The following is a 23,907-nucleotide window of genomic DNA, read 5'->3' on the forward strand; positions in this document are numbered from 1 at the left end:
TACTTTTATAAAAGGTTTATTTGCCAATTTTAAAACCATACATAAAGTTTAAAACAGGCAGGTCATGTCTTTAAAGATGTCTCCAATGCAGCATTGTAAGGCCAGTACTTCTGGTTCAGTCTTTGAAGTCTTTTCAACACAGCGTGAAAACTTTAATTGCATCCTTTTATTTCCATTGCAGGACATTTCCCTGAGAAAGTAACTTTTTCTTAAGTAAAATTTGTCATTAATTTTAAAACAGGCCTTGTGGTGTCAACAGCTGTGTTCTGGAAGCAGAGGTTTCTTTGGCCCAGGGCGGGAGGAGGGAGGACAGTCAGAAGATCCAGGAGGGCTTTCCAAGGTTTCATGCCACACCACTGATAGCTTCTTTAAGCAACATCGCTTCCTCCACCTCGCCTTGCTGTGCCGTCCGCTTTATATTTTCTATGTGGGATTGGCCATCTTTCCACAAAATAGACTTTTCATGTTTGGTTTTAAAAAGCAGACCGTGACCTAAAAAATAAAAAAAAATAAAAAGAAAATACATTCTGGGTGGCTGGCAGTTGAAGAATAAGAAATGGAAAAGATTCCATTCAGAAGGTTGCTGCATTGAGCAGAAAAGTAAAATGACCCCAAATACAAATGGCACTATTACTATGATTAAATGGCTGAAATGGGATAGACATTAATTTTTAAAAACCACTGCGCAGAAGGTGATTATTTAAAGGGAAAGTAAAAAAACCTCAGTAATTTTATATCTTTATGACAGAAAGAATTCTCTATAAAAGTTACAGAAATATTTATTCATGATCACTAGCTGATCTGATTCTGTGAGTTATTTTTGTGTGACTTGATTAAAGAATGTCACTTTTGTATTAAAAGTAGTGTGCTTTCAAATTTCATAATTATTTTTTTTTTAAATCCTACAATTTAGCTCCTAAATCAAATACATCAGCTGAAATAAAACCACAAGAGTATGATAGTAATTAGTATTTCAAGAGAGAGAATTATTTTGAAACTAATTTTATATACAGGACAATAGCTTAGCTGACTGTGGTTATTAATACATTCTAGGGCTATTTGGGGAATAAAGGGTATCACTGTCATACCATAATTTGGATGTGACCTTTTTTTTCTTTTGATAAAGAAGTAAGAAAATCTGCTTTGATTGTATTAAATTAAGCATGTTATTTTCAGGAAATATTTTTGATTTGGCTTTGGGATAAATAGTATTTGAAGTGTAAGCTGTATGTTTTCAAGTCTAAAATCATGCCACTGACTTTAAAATTTCTCCCTTTAGAAGTACTTTTTTATTTTGAAAAACTGAGTTTTGGTTACATAGGCACTCACCAGGACAATCTGCTGTCTCTCTGAAAGCTCTTTTCTTACAGCAGCCTCGACACAGATTAAATACACACTTATTACCCTAGGAAGAGATGCAAATTAGTTCAGTTTTCATATGATATCACATTGCCAGTATGTGGGGGTAGTTAAAGTTCTATGTAGTCCCTGAACTAAAGTGTGAAACGAATCTAAAAACACACACACAGAGAAATTCTTAATAGACTGCCATTTCATAAGAAAAAAATAATTCACCCTCCCTTTAATAGGATTCACTGCTAATCCAGGAAAAATGGGCAAGATTTACAAGAGAGATACCCATCTATTTAAAGCCTCCCAGGCTTTGCTGAAACCTTTTAAAATGTGTCTGTGTCATGCAGATTTATTTAAAGATCTAGAACCGTGACAAAGTGGACACATCAATTTTAGAAGAATCTAGGTAAGCCTTACGCACTGTAGCAAATCACATCACTATCATTAAAACATTGACTCTTGCCAACACTTCCCACCCATCTAAGTATTTGGACAAAATAGCCATCTACTCCCAAACTGTACAGGTGTGGACTAAAGATTATAATACTAACTTTATGGTGCAGACAAATTACCATACCTACATTGGGAGAAACATCCTACTGAAAAATAACCTTAATACATGAACTCTGCCCCCCCCCCCTTCTCCTCCCCAACAGACTAGTGTCAAGAAACACTGCAGGTTATGGATTATCCTGATGATCTCAAGTTTTCCCAAGATGAAAACAGCTAATGTTCCATCATCTGAAAAGAGTTGCTGATATGTTTGTATTTCAGAAGATGGGGTTAGATTTAGAATAATTTTTAGAATAATTTTTATAATCTGGTGGAAGTAAAATCTATTAGGTCCACTGACCAATAAAATATACACATACACAAGCCAAAAGCACAACAAACTCAAATGTTTAGGGAGTTATGAATCCACCACATCAGTAATAAATGCCATATTTTTCTTGAGCAGATGTTGATGTCATTATATTATTTGTCTATAATTGTCTTTGGGAAAAGAGAGCAAGAGCCAATAGTTGATTTTTCACTACAATCACAGCAGATGGTTTATGAGTCAACTTCCTTATGGATATAAATCTATTCCTTCTTGTTTAGTCTATCTATTGCTTCTATACAGAAAATTTTAAAGAATCCATCATAGATTTGGACAGCATTATGCTTCTCTTTACAGGTAATACTTGTTTAGCAACCACAATTGGGACCAGCAACTCCATTACTAAGTGCTGCAATTGCTAAGCGAAAATCATGTGACCATTACAGTCTTATGACCTCACTACCCCTTTGGTAGTTAAGCAAACCACCACAGTTAAGTGAAACATCACGTAACTAACATATTTTATGTTTGCCTTCTGTATTAACTCTGTTTGTTGCCAAGCCAGTGAAGCACAGAGTTGGTGATGATATGATTGTAGGATATTGCATCAGTTATAAATGCAAAGATTGGTTGCAAAAGCATTTTTTTTACACTGTTGCAACTTCAACTATTAATAAATGAGGCAATTGGTACGTGAAGACCGGCTGTACTATGCTTTGGGAGTGAAGATTTTTTAAATTAAGAGAAGTGATATAAAGTGCTTCCTGTAGGTGGCAGTACATTTCCAGATAATTTAGTAAAATTTGCTTGTTCTAAGTGATATTTCATTGGACTAAACTGATTTTGCCAAGCAGGGTCAGACCCAGTTCATACTTGCATGGGAATCTTCTAGAAAATAACAGGGCTGTAGGTTAGACTAGGATATGCTGTATGGCTTCTAAGACAGCTGTACAATTGTGTTCATGAAACCAGCAGAAGTCTGACTTTGATACAGTGCGTTTTTGGCCTACCTTTCCAAGCAAGCATCATACAGCATTTAAGCCTATACCAAAGACATGATAATTAATTTCTTATTAACATAGTGCTTATCACTTTATTTTAAAGACTAGAGGATTCAATCATTTAAATTTTTAGGATTTGTCCTGGACTGCAATTTTACTGGGAGGAATATTATTGAAACTATGTTGCAGCAGGTCCCTTGGCTCAACACACAACATTTTTAAGCATTTATCATTCCACTCCAGGTTGTAACGATTAGCGCATTAATGAAATATTTAAAGATTCACCTTTGGATTTCCGCACTGATCACACTTTGCATATTTAGCTGAAACAAGGAAAAATGAATTAGTTTTCAGATTATTTAAACCATTTCTCCTAGAAAGTGACAATTTCTATCTCTTGAATTTAAAAACAATTGTGGAAAAAATAGTTTAAAATATATTTTTAAAGTACCCTAATTTAAATAAAAAACTAGGAAGAGATGCTAGTGATGGAAAAAATATAATACCCATTGAAGGCAACACCTTTAAAAGGCTAACAAAGTTACAAAAGAGTGGGATAGTATTTCTGCTTGCAACTCTTTTGCAATATTCAGCTGGCCTAATTAAGATGTTGCCTCAAATAGCTTTTGAAATTAAATGTTCCACTATTAGCTAAAAGACGTAACAGATTTATTGAAGAGGAAATAAAATATAGAGAACAAGACAACTAAGTATTACATTTGTCAGTTAAAACTGTTCTTATAGAGACTTTGAACAACAGTTAAAAATATTCCACAACCAACAGAGTATCCACTGATAGAACATGCTCAGTGCTTTTGTTGTCTCAGTACTTCAGGAATATCAAAATGTGTGATGCAATTACTCCCTTAGCATGGTAGCATGTATTTTTATTTAAACATTAAAAAACAAACAAGCATTTTAAAAAAGAAAAAAATATTGGTAAGTGGACGGAGAAATTGTAAAAGTTGTATAATTGGTGCTCAGTATATTGTTGATGAAGGGTTAACCATAAAAAGCAGAATGCACTGAATTATTTTAAATAACAAACAACATATTTTAAAGATCTTTTTACATCTCTGAGTTGAAAGCTGATTTTATGCTTATCTATTTTTAATATTCCTTTATTGTCCAACCTGATGCTAAGAAATCCCTGTCCCTCCATCTACTCTTGCCATGCACTTAAATACAAAGAGGGACTATTTGTTTAATTGCACATTTTCCAAATGTTTATTTGGTGACCTGTTGTTGCAGAAATTTTGAGAAATTCTGTTCCCTATGCTTGAAAAGAGATATTTTAGAAACATAAATGCCTGATGCTTCCATTTTTACTATAGTTATACCCATCAACTGCATTATATACAGCTTTATAACTTACGTTTTAATGAGGGATCAAAGCTTTTGTTGGGATTCCTTAACTTCTTCTTTTGTTTGTTTTTTGAAAGAGAATCAGAGTTTCCATCTTCTTCATCCTCCAGAGCTCGTTTCCCCCGAGTAGTTCCTTCTATGCCAGATGCAGCATTTTTGTTGCACGTTTCCTTAGGCCTGTGAAGGTTGAATATGAAAACATCTAAAATGCAGGGCAACAATTACTTACTTTGCTAATACCACCAATTTAGGACCCTACAGAAGCTTCTTAAACATGTTCTCCTGCGATCTTTGTTCCATTGTAGAAGAGATATGAGGTCATGGGAGAGAAGACTAACCGGATGAACACTGACAAAAATCAGTTATAAATGGTTACATAAACAGAGATTTTAAAAAATACTCTCCAGGAAGGGTATACCAAATATTTTTTTTAAAAAATTCACTTCAACATCAACTCTTTCAAAAATGTTGTGGCTCACAATGCTCCTCTGTACTGCTCTAATTAACAAAGAAAGTTGAGGACATCAATTTATATTATTTCCAAGTAGCTACGCTGCATAAAACAATTCCACTAAATGTGAGTAGTAATACTCTCCTCTCTTGCGTTAGAGTGGGACAAGCCTAGAGGAAAATGCTGGGACCCCAAGGAGTAACATACATGTACACCTCAATACACACAAGGATGGCTATTCGGCGGAAAAGAATCACTTGTTGCAATTATCATTTCAGCTCTTGTTACATGGCAGAGTGAAAAAAACTCAGACTGCCATGGACAGGCTTCTTAAGCTATCATTCCAGTACTATATTCCCTCACCTTCAGGATTACTTTGATAAAGGGCATATGTTGCACAAATCAATCTGTCAAATTAACAATGCATTATCAGCACTCACCCTGGTCTTAGGTATGGCTGACAAATCCAATGAAAGAAAGGTAATCCTCCCTTTGGCTTCTCTTCTTCCTTCAAATGCGCTATTTCTTCCTACATTTAGAGCAGAAGAAATGACAAATTCAATTTTTATAGGGAAGAACCACCCTAGCCTGATAGAGTAGAAATGAAAATAAAAACAATGCATAAAACCAATACAAGAGAATATATTAAGCCAGTGTCCCCCAACTTTCCGGCTTTGTGGACTGGCAGGGGGAGGTGTAGAGGGGATGGTTCTGGGTGAGAGGCAGGCAAGTGCGCACATGCAGCTCCATTTAAGTGAACGTTGGGCAAACGCGCCTGCTGCTTGCGTAAATGGTGCATGCGCATATGCTCACCCGCTGCTGATGCAAGTGGATTTGCACATGCGTGCTCACCCACCCGTTCCACTGTCTGACTCCAAATGGCTCAAGACCCAGTAGTGGGTTTGGGGACTCCGGTATTAAGCCATTCGGTGAAACTAGAAAATGGAGTGTGGAAATAGTATGCTTGTGTATTGCTTTGGATTTGATTCCAATAAACGTGCATTTGTGTGCAACTCTTTGATGTAGTCATGACTGTTCCCAGGATTGTGTTTCCTTTGGAGGATGAAGAAACTTCAAATGCCTTCAATGAACGTAACCCTAAGTGGATAATCCTGAAGGTTAGTGTAATTTAGATCAAGTATTGTTCACCTTCTTGGATAGGGAATTTTGAGAAACAGCAGCATGCTGGAATAGCAGCCCTCATTGCAGAAGGCAAGCCAGCCATTTAGCAGAAGTTGTCCCACCAGTCATTCACCCTGCCTCTTTTTCCTACTCTTCATTAGCCTTACTCACAAATGCTGTTACTCTAAGAATCAACTCCCAGCTCTTACTCTTTCTTACAAATTCCTTTACCCCTGCTCACACAAAGACACCAAAACAAATCTATTCCAACTCCCTACTGCAAACCCCTGCCCACGCCAAACTTTCTGTCTGCCCCTTAGCCCTAGCAACACTAGCAGTGGCAGGGACCTCTTTCCTTTGTTGACTTCCTTTTCTGTTTTTAGTAAGTCCCCAAGCAGACAACACCTAACCCACCTACTTCTACCTCTATTTTTAAGAAACCCAGTGGGCCTGAATGGAGCCAGGAGCAATAGGAAGGAAGAAATAAAGCAAACTGGCTAAAATCTGCTGCAATCATTACACTGTCAGTAATAAGAAGTTGTTAAGAGACATCAGCTCATCTTGGTTTGACAAAGAGAGGTCCTTACAATACCAAGCTTTCTTCATGAAAAATTCAGGGCTACTGCAACACCCAAAGATCAGCTGGTACCTGGCAATGCAACTTCAGCTTCCTGTTAACAGCCACGAGTCCTTCCAGTGTTTCACTTTGCTAATTCATCACGTAGCTTCTGGTGAACCTGCAACCTGAGGGAAACCAACACAAGTGATGAAGAGGAGATTTCAGGGTAATCTTAGCAGACGAGATGTACAGCTTCATTCTCCACTGCCATGAGATTCAGCTCCTTACACTAACAGGGGTGGAACAGCAGAGATCACTCAAAGTCTGTAGAGATTCTCAGTCATCCAGGTCACAGTTGTCCCAAAGGTGCTTTTTCAGGAGGCAACTGGACTTGCCTCCTAAAAAAGCAACCTTTGGAACAACTATGACTTGGATGACTGAGAATCTCTACAAACATTTAGCTATCCAATTTGGGATGACATCCTTTGAATGATGTGGGAGTAGGAATGGATTTTTTTTTGGGGGGGGGGGAGGAATTGCAGATTACAGGACCCAGGAGCACTCAGTGACCCTGAAGACACAAATTAACTTCCAAATCCTTCAATGATCCTCTAAAAGGATGCAAATGACTAGCTGTCTGCAAGGAATATAAATCTTTCCATCTGCACTATCCTGTCAGAGCTGAAGAAGCTTCTTAGATGAGAGGCTAAACATTTTCAAAGGAAAAAAAACAAGAAAGTCCAGTGCCTCCTGAAAAAAAGCACCTTTGGGACAGAAGCACTCACGTGTGATGCCAAAGTTTGAAGAGATGAGCTCTGACATAGGACAACGGGCAAGGATATTGCTGTACTATTTCTAGGTATTCCTCAGCCACCTCCCAGACGACAGGATTTCTCCTTCAAATAAAGCAGGATTATGAAGATTGCCCTCTAAAAGAAGAAAATCCAAAAAAAAAAAAAGGTAAGCAGTTTGCCTTAACTGATAGAGAATGAAGGATTCCCAATGGGAATTAGCTGGTGCTGCTGGGAGTTGGAGAGCAAGTTAAGCACTTCTTCTCTTGCTTCCAAACTATATTCCATATTCCAAAATATTCCATATTCTCGGTGCCTCTGCAATCACACACTGGAAACCCAAATTTGTGACTAAATTACAGATAGTCCTCATTTACTGACTGTTCATCCAGCTACTGCTCAAAGTTGGGGACCTTGACAACTAGCAAGCAGTTACAATGATGGCAGCATCACGAGTGCCATGTATGAACTCCATAAACGGCTTCCAAACCAGCAAATCAATGTGAAAGCCAGCAGGAAGTTGTAAATTGTGCTACTGTCATGTCATGCTTATAACATGCATGGTTACTCCCACACCGCAGCCGATGAGGTAAGTTGGGCATTGTTAGGTGATGTTTCATGTTAAAACTGCCTTGCCTAGTAATGGAGTTGCCAGTGCCAATGATGATTGAGAAGGGCTAACTGTAGTTGCTCATTCTTTCATATTTTGCAGCATGGAATTAAAATCCTTTCTTGCTATTCAGAACAACAGAGTTGTTTTAATCTACCGTATATACGCGAGTATAAGCCGAGTTTTTCAGCCCACTTTTGGGCTGAAAAAAGCCGCCTCGGCTTATACTCGAGTCAGACAACTGGATCCGGCAGTGCTGTTGCCTGTTGAGGGGAGGAGGCGAACCAGCCTGCCTCGCCAGGCCATCCGCTGGCTGTGGGCTTGGAAGGGGGTGGGAGAGAGCGGCGGGGCTAGCGGTGGCTGGGCGATGGCAGGCTGAAATCCCTCTCCAAGGGATCCCCGTGCAGCAATGCGGGGAGCAGCAGCGAAGCCCCCGACTGCTTCTGCTCCATCCGCTGGACTGTGGGGCTTGGAAGGGGGTGGGAAGAGCGGCGGGGCTAGCGGTGGCCGGCGATGGCAGGCTGGTTCGCCTCCTCCTCCTCCAACAGCACTGCCGGATATCCGCCCAACGCTGCGGGGGCGCCAGCGGGAGCTTTGGCGGCTTCACCTCAGCCGCAGCGCTGGGCAGCAAATGTGCTGGTGCTGTTGGAGGAGGAGGAGGCGGCGGCAGCAATAGCACCTGAGGACAGGACAAGAAGCAATGGAAACTTGTCAGAAGGAGACTCAAGCTGGAAATAACGAGAAATCTGACAGTAAGAACAATTAAAATCCTAGGAAAATGTCCTTTCATGAAAAATTACTTTTTCAGTTAACTCTGCCTGACATTAGTTGGGTGAACAGAAATATTAGTTGGCCAATTCTAAAAGGGAGCACCAGAAAGAACTTAAAATATTTTTTAAGAGAGCTGGGTTTTTCATTTATATTATATGTATGAAAAGAATTAACACAAATTGCAGATACCAATCAAACATAAAGAAAAAAAGGATGAAATAATGCTCATTTTTAAAAACTCAGTGAAAATAAAAACAATATACCAAGAAGGTGGCATACTGGTTGTGATTTGATCTCTTCGGGGGATCCCGGGGATCCCCTATACAAGTATTTTAATATTGCAGACTTGCAGTATTATAAGTCATACTGATATTATAGAACACTTTAATTAAGCGGGTCCCTTGAATAAACATAACTTTGAGTTTCAAATAACACCGATTTTTTATTTTTGAAATTTACCATAGCTGCTGCATTTCCCACCCTAGGCTTATACTCGAGTCAATAACTTTTCCAGCTTTTTGGGGTAAAATTAGGTGCCTCGGCTTATATTCGGGTCGGCTTATACTCGAGTATATACGGTATTATTTTACCTCTTCTGTGAAATTAGTGAAGCCTTATTTATCTGATGTTCTCATGGAACTTCAGAGTTAGCGTAGTTAGTTGACTACCTTGACTTTTCAAAATTAAGATTTCAATCACTTTCATTAGTATTAATAGGGAGGGGTGTACGAAATGTTTCATATTAAACTGCTTTCAAGCAAGGGTTTTGCAAAATGAGCTGTTTCACACATTGTGGAAGCATTTCAAGTTCAAAATACTCATTAGCCGCCCATATTTGCTCGATAGTGGGATGAGTGGCACATAAATTTTATAAATAAATGAAATACATAAATTTCAATACCTCTTGACTGCTTTAAAGCAGGACACTTTGCAAAATTTTGGGATCAAATTATTTTGGGATGAACCATTTTCACACTCCTGGATAATCACCAATATTTCAGGAAAAGTACTTCTCTTCCAGAATCCAAATGCAAGCTAAGAGGTGTTAATATGTACCGTATTTCATATCTTTTGTTTCTCCATCTAAAACAATAGATTTTATATGCAAACTCAAATTCATATTTAAATAAACTAATCAATAAGCATGTTATAATAGCCAGACATTCAAATCTTGTATGGCAGATGTCTTCAAACTGTACTCCATGGAACCCAGGACTACCCAAGAACATGATACGTTCCCTTCAAAGACTAAGGGGTTGAACGGGGGGGGGGGGGGGGGGAAGGACCACTTGAACCCAGCCCAATTTCTATCACTGGAGCTTTACCAAATCAGAGGGTCCAGGAGTTTTAAAAAAACTATTAGGTTCCTTAGCCTGCAAACGGCTAAAAAAAACCCAACCCCTTGTTGTACAACATTAATGATCTCCTCTGCTTTTTAAACTAAAGCACTATGCATTCCAAAGGATGCACCCATTAAGTCTTCACGCCATGAATTATACCCATGTCTCCCTTAGAGTTATTAGTAGAAAAGCTATTTTTTCATTATGGGTTCCCTTTTAATACATATGGATCAGTGGTGGGTTCTGAACTCTGTCGCAGCTGGTACACTGCGCTTGGGGCCGGGCATCCTAGTCAGGCATGCGCACTGTGCAAGCATAGGCATGCCACCGCCCTGTGACACCCAACTGCTCAGCAGTGGTTGTGCAGGCTTGCGCAATTGGCCGGTCACATTATAAACAGCAATGGAATGCGGGTGGGTTGGCCAAACGAGCCACAGAACCGGTACAGTGGTCGCTATTCCTGGCTACTACTGGAAGGGTCGTACCTCCAGGAAGCACCACTGATATGCATTCTTTCATCAAGATTCCATGTTAAGTCTATGTGGCCTTGGAGCTCTTCTTCCTGATTCATCTGGATGCCAGTCCAATGTCTCTGACGACTGCCAGGAGCTTAATCCTCACTAGCTCAAGGTTGACTCAGCCTTCCATCCTTCTGAGGTGGGTAAAATGAGGACCCAGATTGTTGGGGGCAATAAGCTGACTCTGTAAACCACTTAGAGAGGGCTATGAAGCAGTATGAAGCAGTATATAAGTCTAAGTGCTATTGCTATTAGCTGCTAGCTTTAGAAATTAATCATTTTGAGTCCTCTTCAGTTGTTGGTACCCTTTGTGTGAGTTATCCACTACAGTAACTATCCTATTTTTCCAATGATCAGTATTAATGTTTGGATGTGTCACCAAGTCTGTACAGCAGATTGGAAGAAACAACAACTGGAATAGCAATGAGACACCCACTTCAATATTGTTGCAAGAGTATTACATCACTACAGGTATGTCTGTAAAGACACCAGGAGTCCTGACAGAGGATTATGTTTATCATATCTGGCCCCGCTGGTCTCCGCTCGGAAGATTTAAATCACTGTTTTAAAGGATAATGAAAGCAAGAGAAACACTAGATAACCACACGATGAGCAAGAGTAATTTGTATCATTTAACCTCAACAGTGAGATTGAAGAGTTTCTTTCTTTCCTACCTGCGCTCATCACGCCCTGAACTCCTGTCTTCTGAATACACCGTTCCACATCTTTGAGGTATTGAATGTTCCCATTTGCAAAAACAGGGATTTTTACAGCCTTTCTATGATAGCAAATGGAAAAGGAAAGATAATGCATAAATAGAAATCAAAAATCAAAGAGCAGCAAACTCTTAGACTCACCAGACAATATTTTCTCTAAATTGAAGGCTTTCAATGCCTAGGAAATAAAACCTCCTAACTTACACTGAACTGAGGACCAAAAGAAAGAACCTTGTCTCTCCCTTCCAAGATACAATATTACTTCCAAGATGAAATATTCAAGTTCTACTGATAATTATGTGTGTTCAGAGAATTAAAGGGCAGAATCCTCTGGCCTTTCCCATTGGTCAAGATGTCATAGTTCAAGAACAGGTAGTCAAAAAAGAGTAACAGGAAAGGAAAATCAACTTAAATGCCAGTAAGTGGCTCACAATTTCATTTCATTCTAGCTGTGAGAAACTAATCTCCTGCCTTTCTTAGCCCCTCTATTCCGCTTCTCTAATAAGTCTCGCCTTCTGCAGAAAGTAAATTTAAAGAGAGTCAATTTCTTTGCTTCACTTCGTGTGCACCCTTTGAGAGGCAGTAATTATCTAAAAGATGAGATACAAATGCAGTGAATCAATCTACATACATTCAGAAGTACAGGGTCCTTTCCTCAGGTTAGCTATGGGTATTTACCTCACAGCATGTATGTGCTCCCAGGAAGCCACACCAACAAGAGGTCCTTTCTGTTCTTTAGTGCGCCCATGGACAGTTAGAAGCTACAACAAAATTGTATTTGTCTTTCAGTGTGAATGAGACAAACAATCTTAGAAAACATTTCATTTTTCTGTAATGCTAGCTGGGTTTTTTAAAAAAAAGTCAGGAGTTCCAAATTCCACCTCCAATTTCTTCAGATGACATTACAGATAGTCCTCAACTTAGGACCACCATTGAACCTGACCACCATGTCTATTGCTAAACAAGGCAGTTGCTAAATGAGTTATGCCCCATTTTATAAGTTTTTTGTCACAGCTGTTAAGCGAATCACTTCAGTTGTTAAGTGAATCATGCAGTCATAAAGTGACTCTGGCTTTCCCCATTGACCTTGCTTGTTGAAAGCCAGCTGGGGAGGTTACAAATGGTGATCACATGCAACTATCAAAAATACACACCAATCGCCAATGGTCATGTGACCATGATGCTGCTGCAATAGTCATAAGTGTGAAAACAGGTCATAAGTCATGTTTTTCAGTGCCACTGTAACTTTAAATGGTTGCTAAGCAAACAATTGTATGTCGAGGACTGGCTGCACAGGTAGTCCTTGCTTAACAACCACAAATGGGGTTCCATCCCTAAGCAATGTGACATTTAAGCAATGCATCATGTGAACATAATGGACTTATGACCTCTTCCACTGTGGTCATTAAACACATCGCCTATGGTCATGAAGCAAGATGTCATGTGATTGCAGCTTGTAATTTCACTGCCAGCTTCTCCATTGACAGAAGCTGACTGTGAAGTGCACAAATAGCAAATGTGACCATGAGATGCTGCAACAACTGTAAATGCCTGCCAGTTGTGAAGTGCTTGAAACTCTATCACATGTCTGTCGGGATCAGTGGTGGGTTCCAAATCCTTTTGCAACCGGTACGGTGCAACGGGGCCGGGCATTCACATGAACGTGCGTAACATGCACATGTGTACTTCTCGCCTGCGACACCTACGTGACGCTCCAGCTGCTCAGTGGAGCATTGCGCAGGCGCTATACGCTCCGTTCACATGCACAGAAGCCCTGAAAAAATCAAATACCAGTAAGGAGTGCAGGTGGGTGGGTACAGAACACTGTACTGGAATGGTACCTGGTGCTCCTGGCAGGCAACAGTACGCTCATACAGGGGTGTACCGGTTGTAACCCACCACTGGTCGGGATGCTGTAATGGTCAGAAGTATAAGGAACAGTCATAAAGTGACTTTTTCAGTTCCTTCATCACTTTGAATGGTGGCTAAACAGGGAAGTTGTTAAGTGAGGACTATCTGAATATTTTTCCTCAAGTACTAAATAAGCTTATTGAAGCATGAAACATCCACGTCTATTTTATCTAAGACAATTAATAACTTGTTACTGACATCAAACCATATTAAATATTTTGACTTGTGTACTATTATATTACGAATACCTCCTAGTTAATGGAATGAGTTCAGCAGTATGTTGGCCATATTAGTTATCCTGAGCTAAAACTGAGCTTTAATTGCATTTGTAATGCCAAAATTGATCAGTATTAACCTTTCTAGGGTATTAACTAGGCAGAATGCTGCATATGGCACAAGTATGACTAAGGTCTGTAACATCCCACCAAAATGACTGTGGGCGACTTGCAAACCCAGAGCCTATACACTGCCATGTAAAGCATTACAGTGTAATTCTGAATGGTTGGCTCTGAACCCAAATAATTGTTATGTTAGCGGTAAATGTTAACTGACTTTATAATGTAAAGAGGAATAATCACAGACCAAGATAGTTGCATTTAACCAACAGACTGGACAACTGCAAGGAATTTCTAAACAACAATTAAAAAAGGAGTAGAATTTGCATACTTTGGTAGAATGTTTACTAAGGTTTAGAAAATGGAGAGGAAATGTTAAAATATGTAAATGCTGACAGACAGACCATGTTTCTGGTGTAGGAATAAATGTTTGTTGGAACAAGCAAAATTGACTATGAGTAATAGCACATTTGCCCACTTCACTGCACAGAAATGAGAAATGGCTATGTCAAGAAAAACATGGAAACAAGTTAAATGCAGGGGGCAAAAGATTTCTTAAAAAGCAAGGGTGGTAAAATAAGAACAGATGTGGTCAATAATTAATGAGTGGTTAATAGATGTGATCTGAAGACCAAAGTGAGTAATTGTATGTATTTAAAAATATGCTGATGTGGTTTGATCATGTGTAGAGAATGAACATCAAATAGCCAAGCCAATAGATATAAGTGAACAAACTTAGAAGAAAACTGAAAAGTAACAGTTGAATAAATTTTATGTCATTCTCAAAAAGATAGAAATTAAATCAATAAAGGCAATGTATAAAACTATGCACATATGTGGTGAATGCAGGGGATATCAAGGATAAAATGCGGAGAAGTAGAATGAACAGTATCAGTGTAAATTAACATTTTCTCATGTTTGATTTATGTCTTGGTTTACATTTTCCTTCCTGCTTTTCTGAACTTTGCATAACTGTTAAGCTGGAAGAGAACAACCGTTGACTTACCTGAACAGTCCTTCTATGTGCGCTGCGAGGGGAATCCAAGCATGGGTTAACTTTGTCCATTAGCCTTGAGACTGAATTATGCAAATTGCTGGCCACGCCTCCTGACTGGACTGGTTCAGTTTTGCACGAAGGATCAGCCGGCTTGAGAGAAGCAAAATAAGTCTAGAAGTCAAGGTAAGTCAGAATGTCATAGGAAAAACGGAAGTCCAGGCCCAGAACAGCCGAAGCCGAGGGGGGTTTTGGATTCCCCTCGCAGCGCACATAGAAGGACCGTTCAGGTAAGTCAACAGTTAGTTCCTCCTGTGCACTGCTTGGGGAATCCAAACATGGGACATGCCAAAGTAATAGACTTCAGGGGCGGGATTGAGGCTGGTCTGGTGCCGTAGCCAAAGAAGCTACCCTTGCAGCACGCGCCCTCCAAATGATGCCTCAGCCGAGCATAAACGTCCACCTTGTAGTGACAGATAAAGGGTGACGGCGATGACCAGGTCGCTGCTCTGCATATGTCCTCCACCGAGACCTGCATTGCCCAGGCCGCCGGCTGGCCGCACTCTTGGTGGGAATGGGGAGTGATGCGACTGGGAAACCGGTCGGGACTGACAGTCGTAGACTAAGGCAATACACGCCGTCAATCAGCGGCCGATGGTATGCATGATGCCTTTTGGCCGATGATGGCAGGTTTGTGAAAGGTTATAAGGTCATAAGGTTATTGTATTCATATGCCGCCCTATTCCCGGAGGGACTCAGGGCAGCGAACAAACCCAAGGGGGGGGGGTAAACAAGAAGGGAATACAACAAACAAGGTACAAAGAGAATTTAAAAAAGACAGTCAACAGTCACACAATTCGAGGGGGGAAGGGAACTCATCAACCCCAGGCCTGCCGGCACAGCCAGGTTTTAACGGCTTTGCGGAAGCCTGGAGAGAGGTGAGGGTCCGAATCTCTGCGGGGAGTTCGTTCCAAAGGGCCGGAGCAGCCACAGAGAAGGCCCTCCTCCGGGTAGTAGCCAGATGACATTGGCCAGTAGATGGAACCGGAGGGAGCCTAATCTGTGGATCTAATGGGCCTTTGGGAGGTAATTGGCAGCAGGTGGTCTCTCAAGTACCCAGGTCCAATACCATGAAGGAATTTATAAGTGACGACTAGCACCTTGAAGCGTATCCAGAGACCAATCGGTAGCCAGTGCAGCTCGCGGAGGATAGGTGTAACGTGGGTGTACCGAGATGCACCCACGATCGCTCACGCGGCTGCATTCTGGACGAGCTGAAGTCTCCGAATGTTCTTCAAGGGCTGCCCCATGTAGAGCGCATTGCAGTAGTCCAGTCTTGAGGTCACAAGGGCATGAGTGACTGTTGCGAGTGCCTCACGCAATTGGTGCACCAGGCGAACCTGGGCAAATGCCCCCCTAGTCACAGCCGACAAATGATGTTCTAAGGTCAGCTGTGGATCCAGGAGGACTCCCAAATTGCGAACCCTGTCTGAGGGGCGTAGAATTTCACCCCCCAGCCTGAGCGATGGAATACTTAGCCAATTTTTGGGAGGGAAACACACCAGCCACTCGGTCTTGTCTGGATTGAGCGCAAGCTTGTTTACCCCCATCCAGACCCTAACAGCCTCCAGGCACTGACACATCACGTCAACTGCTTCACTGAGTTAGCACGGGGCGGACAGATACAACTGGGCCTCCCCTAGACACGAACAGGGTCTCCGTCCTTCTGAATGACGCCGTGCGTCGCACATAGCGGCGAAGTGAACGTCGAACGTCGAGATGATACCAACGCCATTCTCAGGGGTGAGATGGCCGTGGACAGAAATCCGGGAGAGTTATATCTTGTGACCTGTGGAACCACGAGTTGACTTTTGGAAGAAAGGTCGGGTCCAAACATAGTATGACCCTGTTCGGATGGAAAATGCAGACGTCATCCCAGACAGAGAGCACCGTCAACTCAGACACATGCCTGGTTGATGTAATAGCTACTAAAAAGATAGTCTTAAGAGTCAGTAATCTGAGGGAGATGGTCCGAATAGGCTCGAATGGAGCCACCGTAAGGGCACTGAGTACTAGGGAGAGGTCCCAGGTGGGGTAGCGATGAACGCTAGGCGGACTAAGGTTCGCTGCTCCCTTCAGGAAGGCCCGCACCCCTGGGGGTTGAAATAGGGGGTGGCCCTGCCCACCGCCAATCACAGTAGACAGAGCCACAATTTGGCGGTGGAGGGTAGGTGTTAGTCCTTTGTCCATGCCCATCTGTAGGAAGTCCAATACCTGCGTTATGGTTGCCCTGGTTGGGTCTGCACCTGTTGCTCGACACCATCTGCAGAAGGTGTGCCAGGTAGCCTCGTAGATGCGGGTTGTTGATGGGCGGCGAGCCGCCTGGATCATGGAGATGACCTTATCAGAGAAATGCTGCTGACTCAGGATCGCCCTCTCACGTGCCACACGGCTAACTGTAACAGCCGTGGATTAGGGTGGACAAGGGCTCCTTGCGAGAGGGATATCCGGTTGTCCAGAATTCTCCATGGACGTGAGATGGACAGATGGATGAGGTTTGCATACCAGGGGCGCAGTGACCACATTGGTGTGACCAGCAGCACTTCCACCCATTCTGCCAGAATCTTCTGGATGACCAGCAGTACAATTGGCAGAGGCAGAAAGGCATAAAGGAGGCCCAAGGGCTGCGGAGGGCGTCGGTGCCTTCCACCCCTGGTACCTGGAACCTGGTGTAAAATCGCGGCAGGTGTGTGTTGTCGGGTTGAGCAAACAGGTCCACCTGCGGGTGACCAAAGTGGCAGGACAGTTCTCGGAACAGGGCTGGATGCAAGCACCACTCCACTTGATCCACCGTGGCCCTGCTCAACCAGTCTGCTTGGACGTTCACAGAGGCCGATATGTGTTCCGCTCGGATTGACAACAGATGGTTTTCTGCCCAGTGGTGCAGACGTTCTGCTTCTGTCATCAGGGATTTGGACCTCGTGCCCCCTTGGCAGTTGACATGCGCCTTGGAGGCCACATTGGAGCCAAGGTGGCGCAGTGGTTAAATGCAGCACTGCAGGCTACTGCTAGATCAGCAGGTCAGCGGTTCAAATCTCACCGGCTCAGGGTTGACTCAGCCTTCCATCCTTCCGAGGTGGGTAAAATGAGGACCCAGATTGTTGGGGGCAATATGCTGACTCTCTGTAAACCGCTTAGAGAGGCCTGAAAGGCCTATGAAGCGGTATATAAGTCTACTGCTATTGCTATTGCTATTGCTATTGTCGATGAGTATCAACATATGTGTCAGCCTCTGCTTCACTGCTGCTTTTCGGCTGCCATTGAAACGGGGCGGGGGGGGCATGGTATTTGGGAGGGGAATCATTATGTACTGTATTGTTATTAGGAACTGTCCTGACTATCTATCTGCGCATGTGGAAGAAGGGAGTTTCCCGCCAAGGCCAACTGTCAGCATTCCACCCTGATGATGCTTTTTGAAGACATTTCCCACCTGACGGTTGGGTGAATTATTATTGGACTATGAAATGGGGTGCCAAGGGAGGGGATTGAATTATACATGATATCCATTGCTTACGTGCCAATTTACTCAGACTCAGCTTGCTTCACCGGTACCTACTTAAAGACCGGTTGTTGGCGCCACGAAAGGGCCACCGAGCCTGGGCCTGCTGTTGGTGGCTGGTATCTACCTCTGTCCCTAGTATTGATTCTGTCCTGAAACCTGTCCTGGGACTGATATAGGATTCTATTAGATAGAGGGGCATAGGGGAGGGAGGAGTACTCCAACTCCCCAATACGAACGGGCTGCCTTTGAGGATACGGTTGTTGCCTCCATCCGTGCGCCTAGCAGTCGAAGGAAGTATCTTTCGCTTGTCCCTCGTTTCAATCAGTATAGGATCCAGCGCTGCTCCGAATAGGGAACCGCCCTTGAAGGAGGTGGAGGCAAGGCGCCATTTGGATCGTACGTCCACCTGCCAATGGTGTAGCCAGAAATGTTATGTTGAATGCCACAGCTCGGGACGCGAACTTGGCCGCATTGAGCATGGTATCCGAAGATAATTCTAAGGCCGCCACCAGTTTGACTACATCCTGATGAAGGCGCAAGTCCTCTGGACCTAACCTCTCCTGTAGTTGTCTTAACCAAACTAAGGAAGTTCTATTGAAGAGCGAGGCTGCCGTAGCGGCACACAATGCCCAGGCAGCCGCCTGGTGCATTTTGCAAATAACGAGCTCCGCCTTGTGGTCCTCAGCATTCAATCCCTCCGAAATCTCAGTTGGAATGAGGGCCGGGGAAGCCAAGGCCGCTATCGGCGGGTCAACAGTGGGAAACGGCAAAATGGTGTCCAATTCCGGAGTGGAAGCATAAAGCTTTCTATCACCATCGCTAGGGGGCGAGACTGTGGTAGGCTGGGACCACTGTTTTTGGATTATGTCCAGAAACAATTTGGGTGATGGAATAGCTTCTTGTTCTTGTACTTGTTCAGCGAACAAGCGCTACGTTGGATCAAGGCCCACCTCGGTACTGGCCTGGGTAGCTGCTCCCCCCAATTTGGAGGTGGCCTTGGCTTTATAAAGTAGAGATTTAAATAGGGCTGGTCTGAAGAGGCCCAAAAAAGGAACTTTATCCTGAATCAGACCTTCATCATCTGATAACTCTAAATCCAAAATCTCACCTTCCTCCTCTAAAACAGACCCCTCGCTGTAGATGGAAGGCAAGGAAGAAGGGGGATCAGCCTGAGGTGGCTAAATCTCTGGCAGAAATCAAATTCCTAGAGCGTTGACTCCTAGGCTGTAATTCTGCATCCACTCCCCTAGATATGGCAGTGGCAATCATGTCCCTGAGCCCAGGGGAGAGGTCAAATTCTGAAGTATCCTCTGGTCTGCTGCCAACAGCTGTTGGGAGTAAAAGTGGCTGAGGCCCCTGAACGGGAGGGAGGGGGCCGGGCCTGGGTTGGGCTCAGAAGGATCAGACGAGCCCTGAGTCAGATCCTGCAGTTGTGAGATCCTGAGGGAGAGGGAGGTCTGGGGACCAACCTTGAATTCCAGTTAGGCCGGAGGTAGAAGGCCCTTCAGGCAGCAGGATGGGAGGTGGCCTGAGGGCTAAGGGATCCCTAGACTCGTTCTTGGTCTTACTGGTGCACTTAGCGGCCCTGGCAGGAGCCACTGAGATGGCGCGGGATCTGTGGCTGGCGGCCCTGGTGGTGGTCCTACCCACTCTAGATGAGGCCCCAGTGGCATCGGAGAACAACTGAGGACAGGTGGAACCCCAGCGCTGCCCCCGGTAATAGAACAATCGGTCAAGTAAGCTAGGTTGAAAAGGCTCAAGCTCACGTTCACTGAAATACCAAATGCTGATCGCAATCGAAGCTGGAGGCCGTGAGAGATCAAACTCGTGCTACAGTAGAATGGTGGCAAACCAACCTCTGTGGAGCAATGAATCTGGTGATTTTACATCACTGCGGGTGGGAAAATGAAGCCACGCCGAGCCAGACTGTTTGTCAGCGCGAAAAGGGCCTACAAAATGGCCCCCGCGACCAACCAGCGGGGGTGGGAGATTCAAATCGGCGAGGTACAAGGCTGCTGCCAGAATGGAGAAAGCCTGCCTCGTATCTTGCCAGCGACTTCCAGAGGCTCTTGAGTTCGAGGTAAGACAGGGAGCCCAGCCATATGGTGTCACCAGACACCTTGGGGGGAAGGAGGGGGGCGACGGACAGCGGCAAGAGCGGGCGGTTGCGGGGTGGCAAACCGATCCCCAGCCTCCCTCGGCAAGACAAAACGAAGGCGGTGACCAACGAACAACGGCACACCCTCGCCTCCAATAAAGAGATTCCCTGGCCCCAAAGGCTCCGGGAACGCTAACATCAATTGCCACTTCAAACAAAGAGGAAAACGAACTTATTTGTAGAGATATTTACTGCTCCGCGAAAGGAGCTCAAGCTGGTGAAGGGAATCCACGCTGAATAATAATAATGATGAATTTGTCTAGTAACCCAGAGAGAATAATTTTGCATCTCTTTAGGCTGGACTGAGTTAAAAACTGAACCAGTCCAGTCAGAGGAGGTGTGGCCAGCAATTTGCATAACTCAGTCTCAAGGCTAATGGACAAAGTTAACCCATGCTTGGAATCCCAAGCAGCGCATAGGAGAATAGCATGATACTATGTACATATACATATAATTAACACGTCAAAACAGACTGTAATGAATTTCTTACTTGACAACCAGCTTCTCCAGCAATTGAGCATATTCACAGTTTTACTAATTTCTGGGAAAACACGGATTTTGCACGTAATAGGCACAGAGAGCTTTTTCATTAGCCAATGCAACTGGAAAACAGAGAAAGAAACTTGCTGAATCGGAGGTTACATTACTAGTGAGAACAAATAACTGCAATCCCATTTTCTGGTACTCTGCATACATTAACCGCATAGCGTACATTGCATTATTGCAATACATAACCTACTAGTTCCTATTGTCTTTGTGTGTCAATTCTACATTTGCAAAAAGATTCTTGGATACTCTGTATAGGGATGGATAATGCTGTGTCAGGTGACCCGAAAGCCCTGAATGTGCTTTAAAAATATGAGCCAAAGACCTACCATATGGCTACTGCACCTTTTCAACTTAGTGGCTCTTCTGTCCTCCGCTGGGCAATTAGGAATAGCTGTCAGTTGTTTTATTTTATATTAGCTGTAGTCTTCGTCTTCTTCTAGTAATAATTAGCAAGACAGCACATCCACAACTTTGTATGCGGCTAGAAGCATGGGGATAGAGTCCAAATGCTAACCCTAACCCTAACCCTAAATGATTGCTGGAATTACCCTGCATCCAGCAAACCCCATAGAATTATTTTTAGTTGCATTGTCCAGACAGAGAGACCAGTTACCATCTATGGTAATCTATGTTTTATAGCTTGCTATGTCATTCAATAGGATGGATGCAGTGTTATGAATAAATCTTTACGCAGGAGCCCCAAGGACAAATTTAATGCATTTGGTTCTATTTTCCTCCTGTCCCATCCAATGCTGAAGAACTTTCAGTACTACTCATTCTCTGGAGAAGGTCCCCACTCCTCTTGCAGAAATGCTCCATAGTGACCTAAAAGAAAAATTCAAAGAATTATAGCCTAACAGGAACTGGCCCAATGTTAGATTCACAAAATAGCCCAGCAGTAGACAGTTTTTTTCCTCTCCTCAAGCTCAAGGAATAAGATGGAGAATATATGGAGAAATAAAAGATTAATTCTAGGGGGAAAAGAAATGACAAATTAGACTAGAAAAAAGACTGCGCATGGCAAGCATAGAAGAAGTAGAAGATAATCTACAAGATGGCTTTTCCTAGAGAGTTCACAATTACAAGCCTTTGGGTTATGTAGTCAGAAGGATTTAGGCTGGACTTGATGGCACTTTACTAATCATTCCTTTTCAAGGGAGGCTAGTCCTGTATCGATGAATGCAGTTTTGTGGCCTAAATTACTTTAGATTCCAATTAGGCATACCTCTTTTTGCAATCATCTGAGGACACCCCCAGATTCAGGTCAACTGCATCACAGTAAGCTTGAGCTAACAGGCAGCCTCGACAAAACTTCTGGATCATTGGCACAGAACTGTAAAGAGATATATAAACCAAACAGTAAGCTAGCTTATTTTAACATCAAAATACTGAAAGCATTTAAGATATTTAGAAAAGAATAGGTCACTATGCTATGAAATGCCTTCTATATTGTCTTATTAAGTATGACAAAATATTTTATATACTTGTCCTCCCCAATCTAAGTAATATTGTTGTTGTTGTTGTGACTACTTGACAAGATTTGTTTATAACTTTCCAGTTTAAAACTTTTTGTTTCATCATGACAGCATTCCTTTTTTCCACAACTATCACCATGTTGAATAAGTTGACTGGGAGAGTGTGACTGGTCAAAATCATTTAATGAGCATGAGTGAATGAGGATGGGCTTGAATCTAAGTCTTCTTTGTCTTAGTCCAACATTATTAATACTTGTATCACACATGGTGAGATTACAATTCTTATCACTATAATAAATGTATGTGGATTATGGAAATTAGTCCTTGAGTGGGTGTATTCATTATTTTATTACTTCTTCTGAATATTTATTGTCACACAATGCAGAAAAATGTACTGCACAACAAGATATGAAAGCCCATTGAAATCATCTGGCAGTATTACCTGTACAATCAAAGGTCTGTCTTCAGGGCACACTTCACAATACAAGTTTTCCTTACGATAATTGGCATCTCTGACAAAGACCTGAGCATGCAGCATAGGTGTATAACAGTAGGTGGGCCCCATGACGGCGGCTTAACAGTCTCCAAGCCCAATTCGCTTTGATCCACCATGGGAGCAACCACAACAACGGGCCTCTTTCAGTGTTTTTTTTCAAAATTCAAAGCCCTTGGATTTGGGCATCATACTTTCACTGAAGAAATATAAACAGTAAATATTAATATCCTCTTATTCATCTATAAAGTAATTATAATATACATTAACTGTATTCAATAACTGATATTAGTTTTTTTCACATAGTACCCATTTACTATTGCAATCTATTATTTGTGGTGTTCTTAACACTACATTCAGTCCACAACTGATCAATACTGAGCATTCAAAAGAAAAAAGATCAAGAGTTCTGTTGTGCACTTAAAAGTGTATTGTTTGTTTTTGCTCAGCCACTAAAATCGTGTCCGACTCTCTTATGGACCACAGCATGCCAGACTCTTTCCACCATCCTCCACTGCCTCCCTGAGTCTGCCCAAGTGCATATCTACTACCCTCAATAACACTATCTTATCTTCTGCCATCCCCTTCTCCGTTGCCTTCAATCTATCCCAACATTAGGATCTTTTGCAGTGAGTCCTCTCTTCTCATTTGGTGGCCAAAGTATTGAGCGTTAGCTTCAGTATCTGTCTTTCCAAAGGAGACTCACGGTTTGATTTCCTTAATATATATTAAGATTATATAAAACTAGAATGGAATGGAATAAGAATAGAATAAGAATAGAATAACAGAGATGTAAGGGATCTTGGAAGTCTTCTAGTCCAACTCCCTGCTCAGCGCACGAAACCCTATATCATTTCAGATAATGGTTGTCCGCTCCCTTCAAAACTTCCAGTGTTGGGAGCATTCAGAATTTCTGAAGATAAGTTGTTCCACTAATTAATTGTTCTGTTAGTTTCCATCCATTGCTTCTTGTGCTGTCCTCAGGTGCTTTGGAGCATACGTTTAACTCCATC

At 42.6% G+C, this 23,907-nt stretch overlaps 1 protein-coding gene across 1 annotated transcript; it reads right to left on the minus strand.

Moving 5' to 3' along the window:
* Window positions 1–23,093, minus strand: DUS1L (dihydrouridine synthase 1 like). Its single transcript, XM_032211501.1, is given in 24 exon segments — window positions 1–492; window positions 1,330–1,405; window positions 3,460–3,497; window positions 4,550–4,716; window positions 5,431–5,519; window positions 6,762–6,816; window positions 6,818–6,856; window positions 7,457–7,565; window positions 7,568–7,600; window positions 11,376–11,479; window positions 12,096–12,178; window positions 20,868–20,881; window positions 20,884–20,901; window positions 20,904–20,961; window positions 20,963–20,979; window positions 21,700–21,718; window positions 21,720–21,751; window positions 22,152–22,179; window positions 22,181–22,238; window positions 22,240–22,259; window positions 22,844–22,951; window positions 22,953–22,991; window positions 22,993–23,028; window positions 23,030–23,093. Coding segments are annotated over 24 exon segments (1,446 nt in total). The 5' UTR covers window positions 23,087–23,093; the 3' UTR covers window positions 1–343.
* Between the last annotated feature and the right edge of the window lie 814 nt (window positions 23,094–23,907).

Source organism: Thamnophis elegans, chromosome 2 (genome assembly GCF_009769535.1).
Source record: "Thamnophis elegans isolate rThaEle1 chromosome 2, rThaEle1.pri, whole genome shotgun sequence".
Lineage (NCBI taxonomy): Eukaryota > Metazoa > Chordata > Lepidosauria > Squamata > Colubridae > Thamnophis > Thamnophis elegans.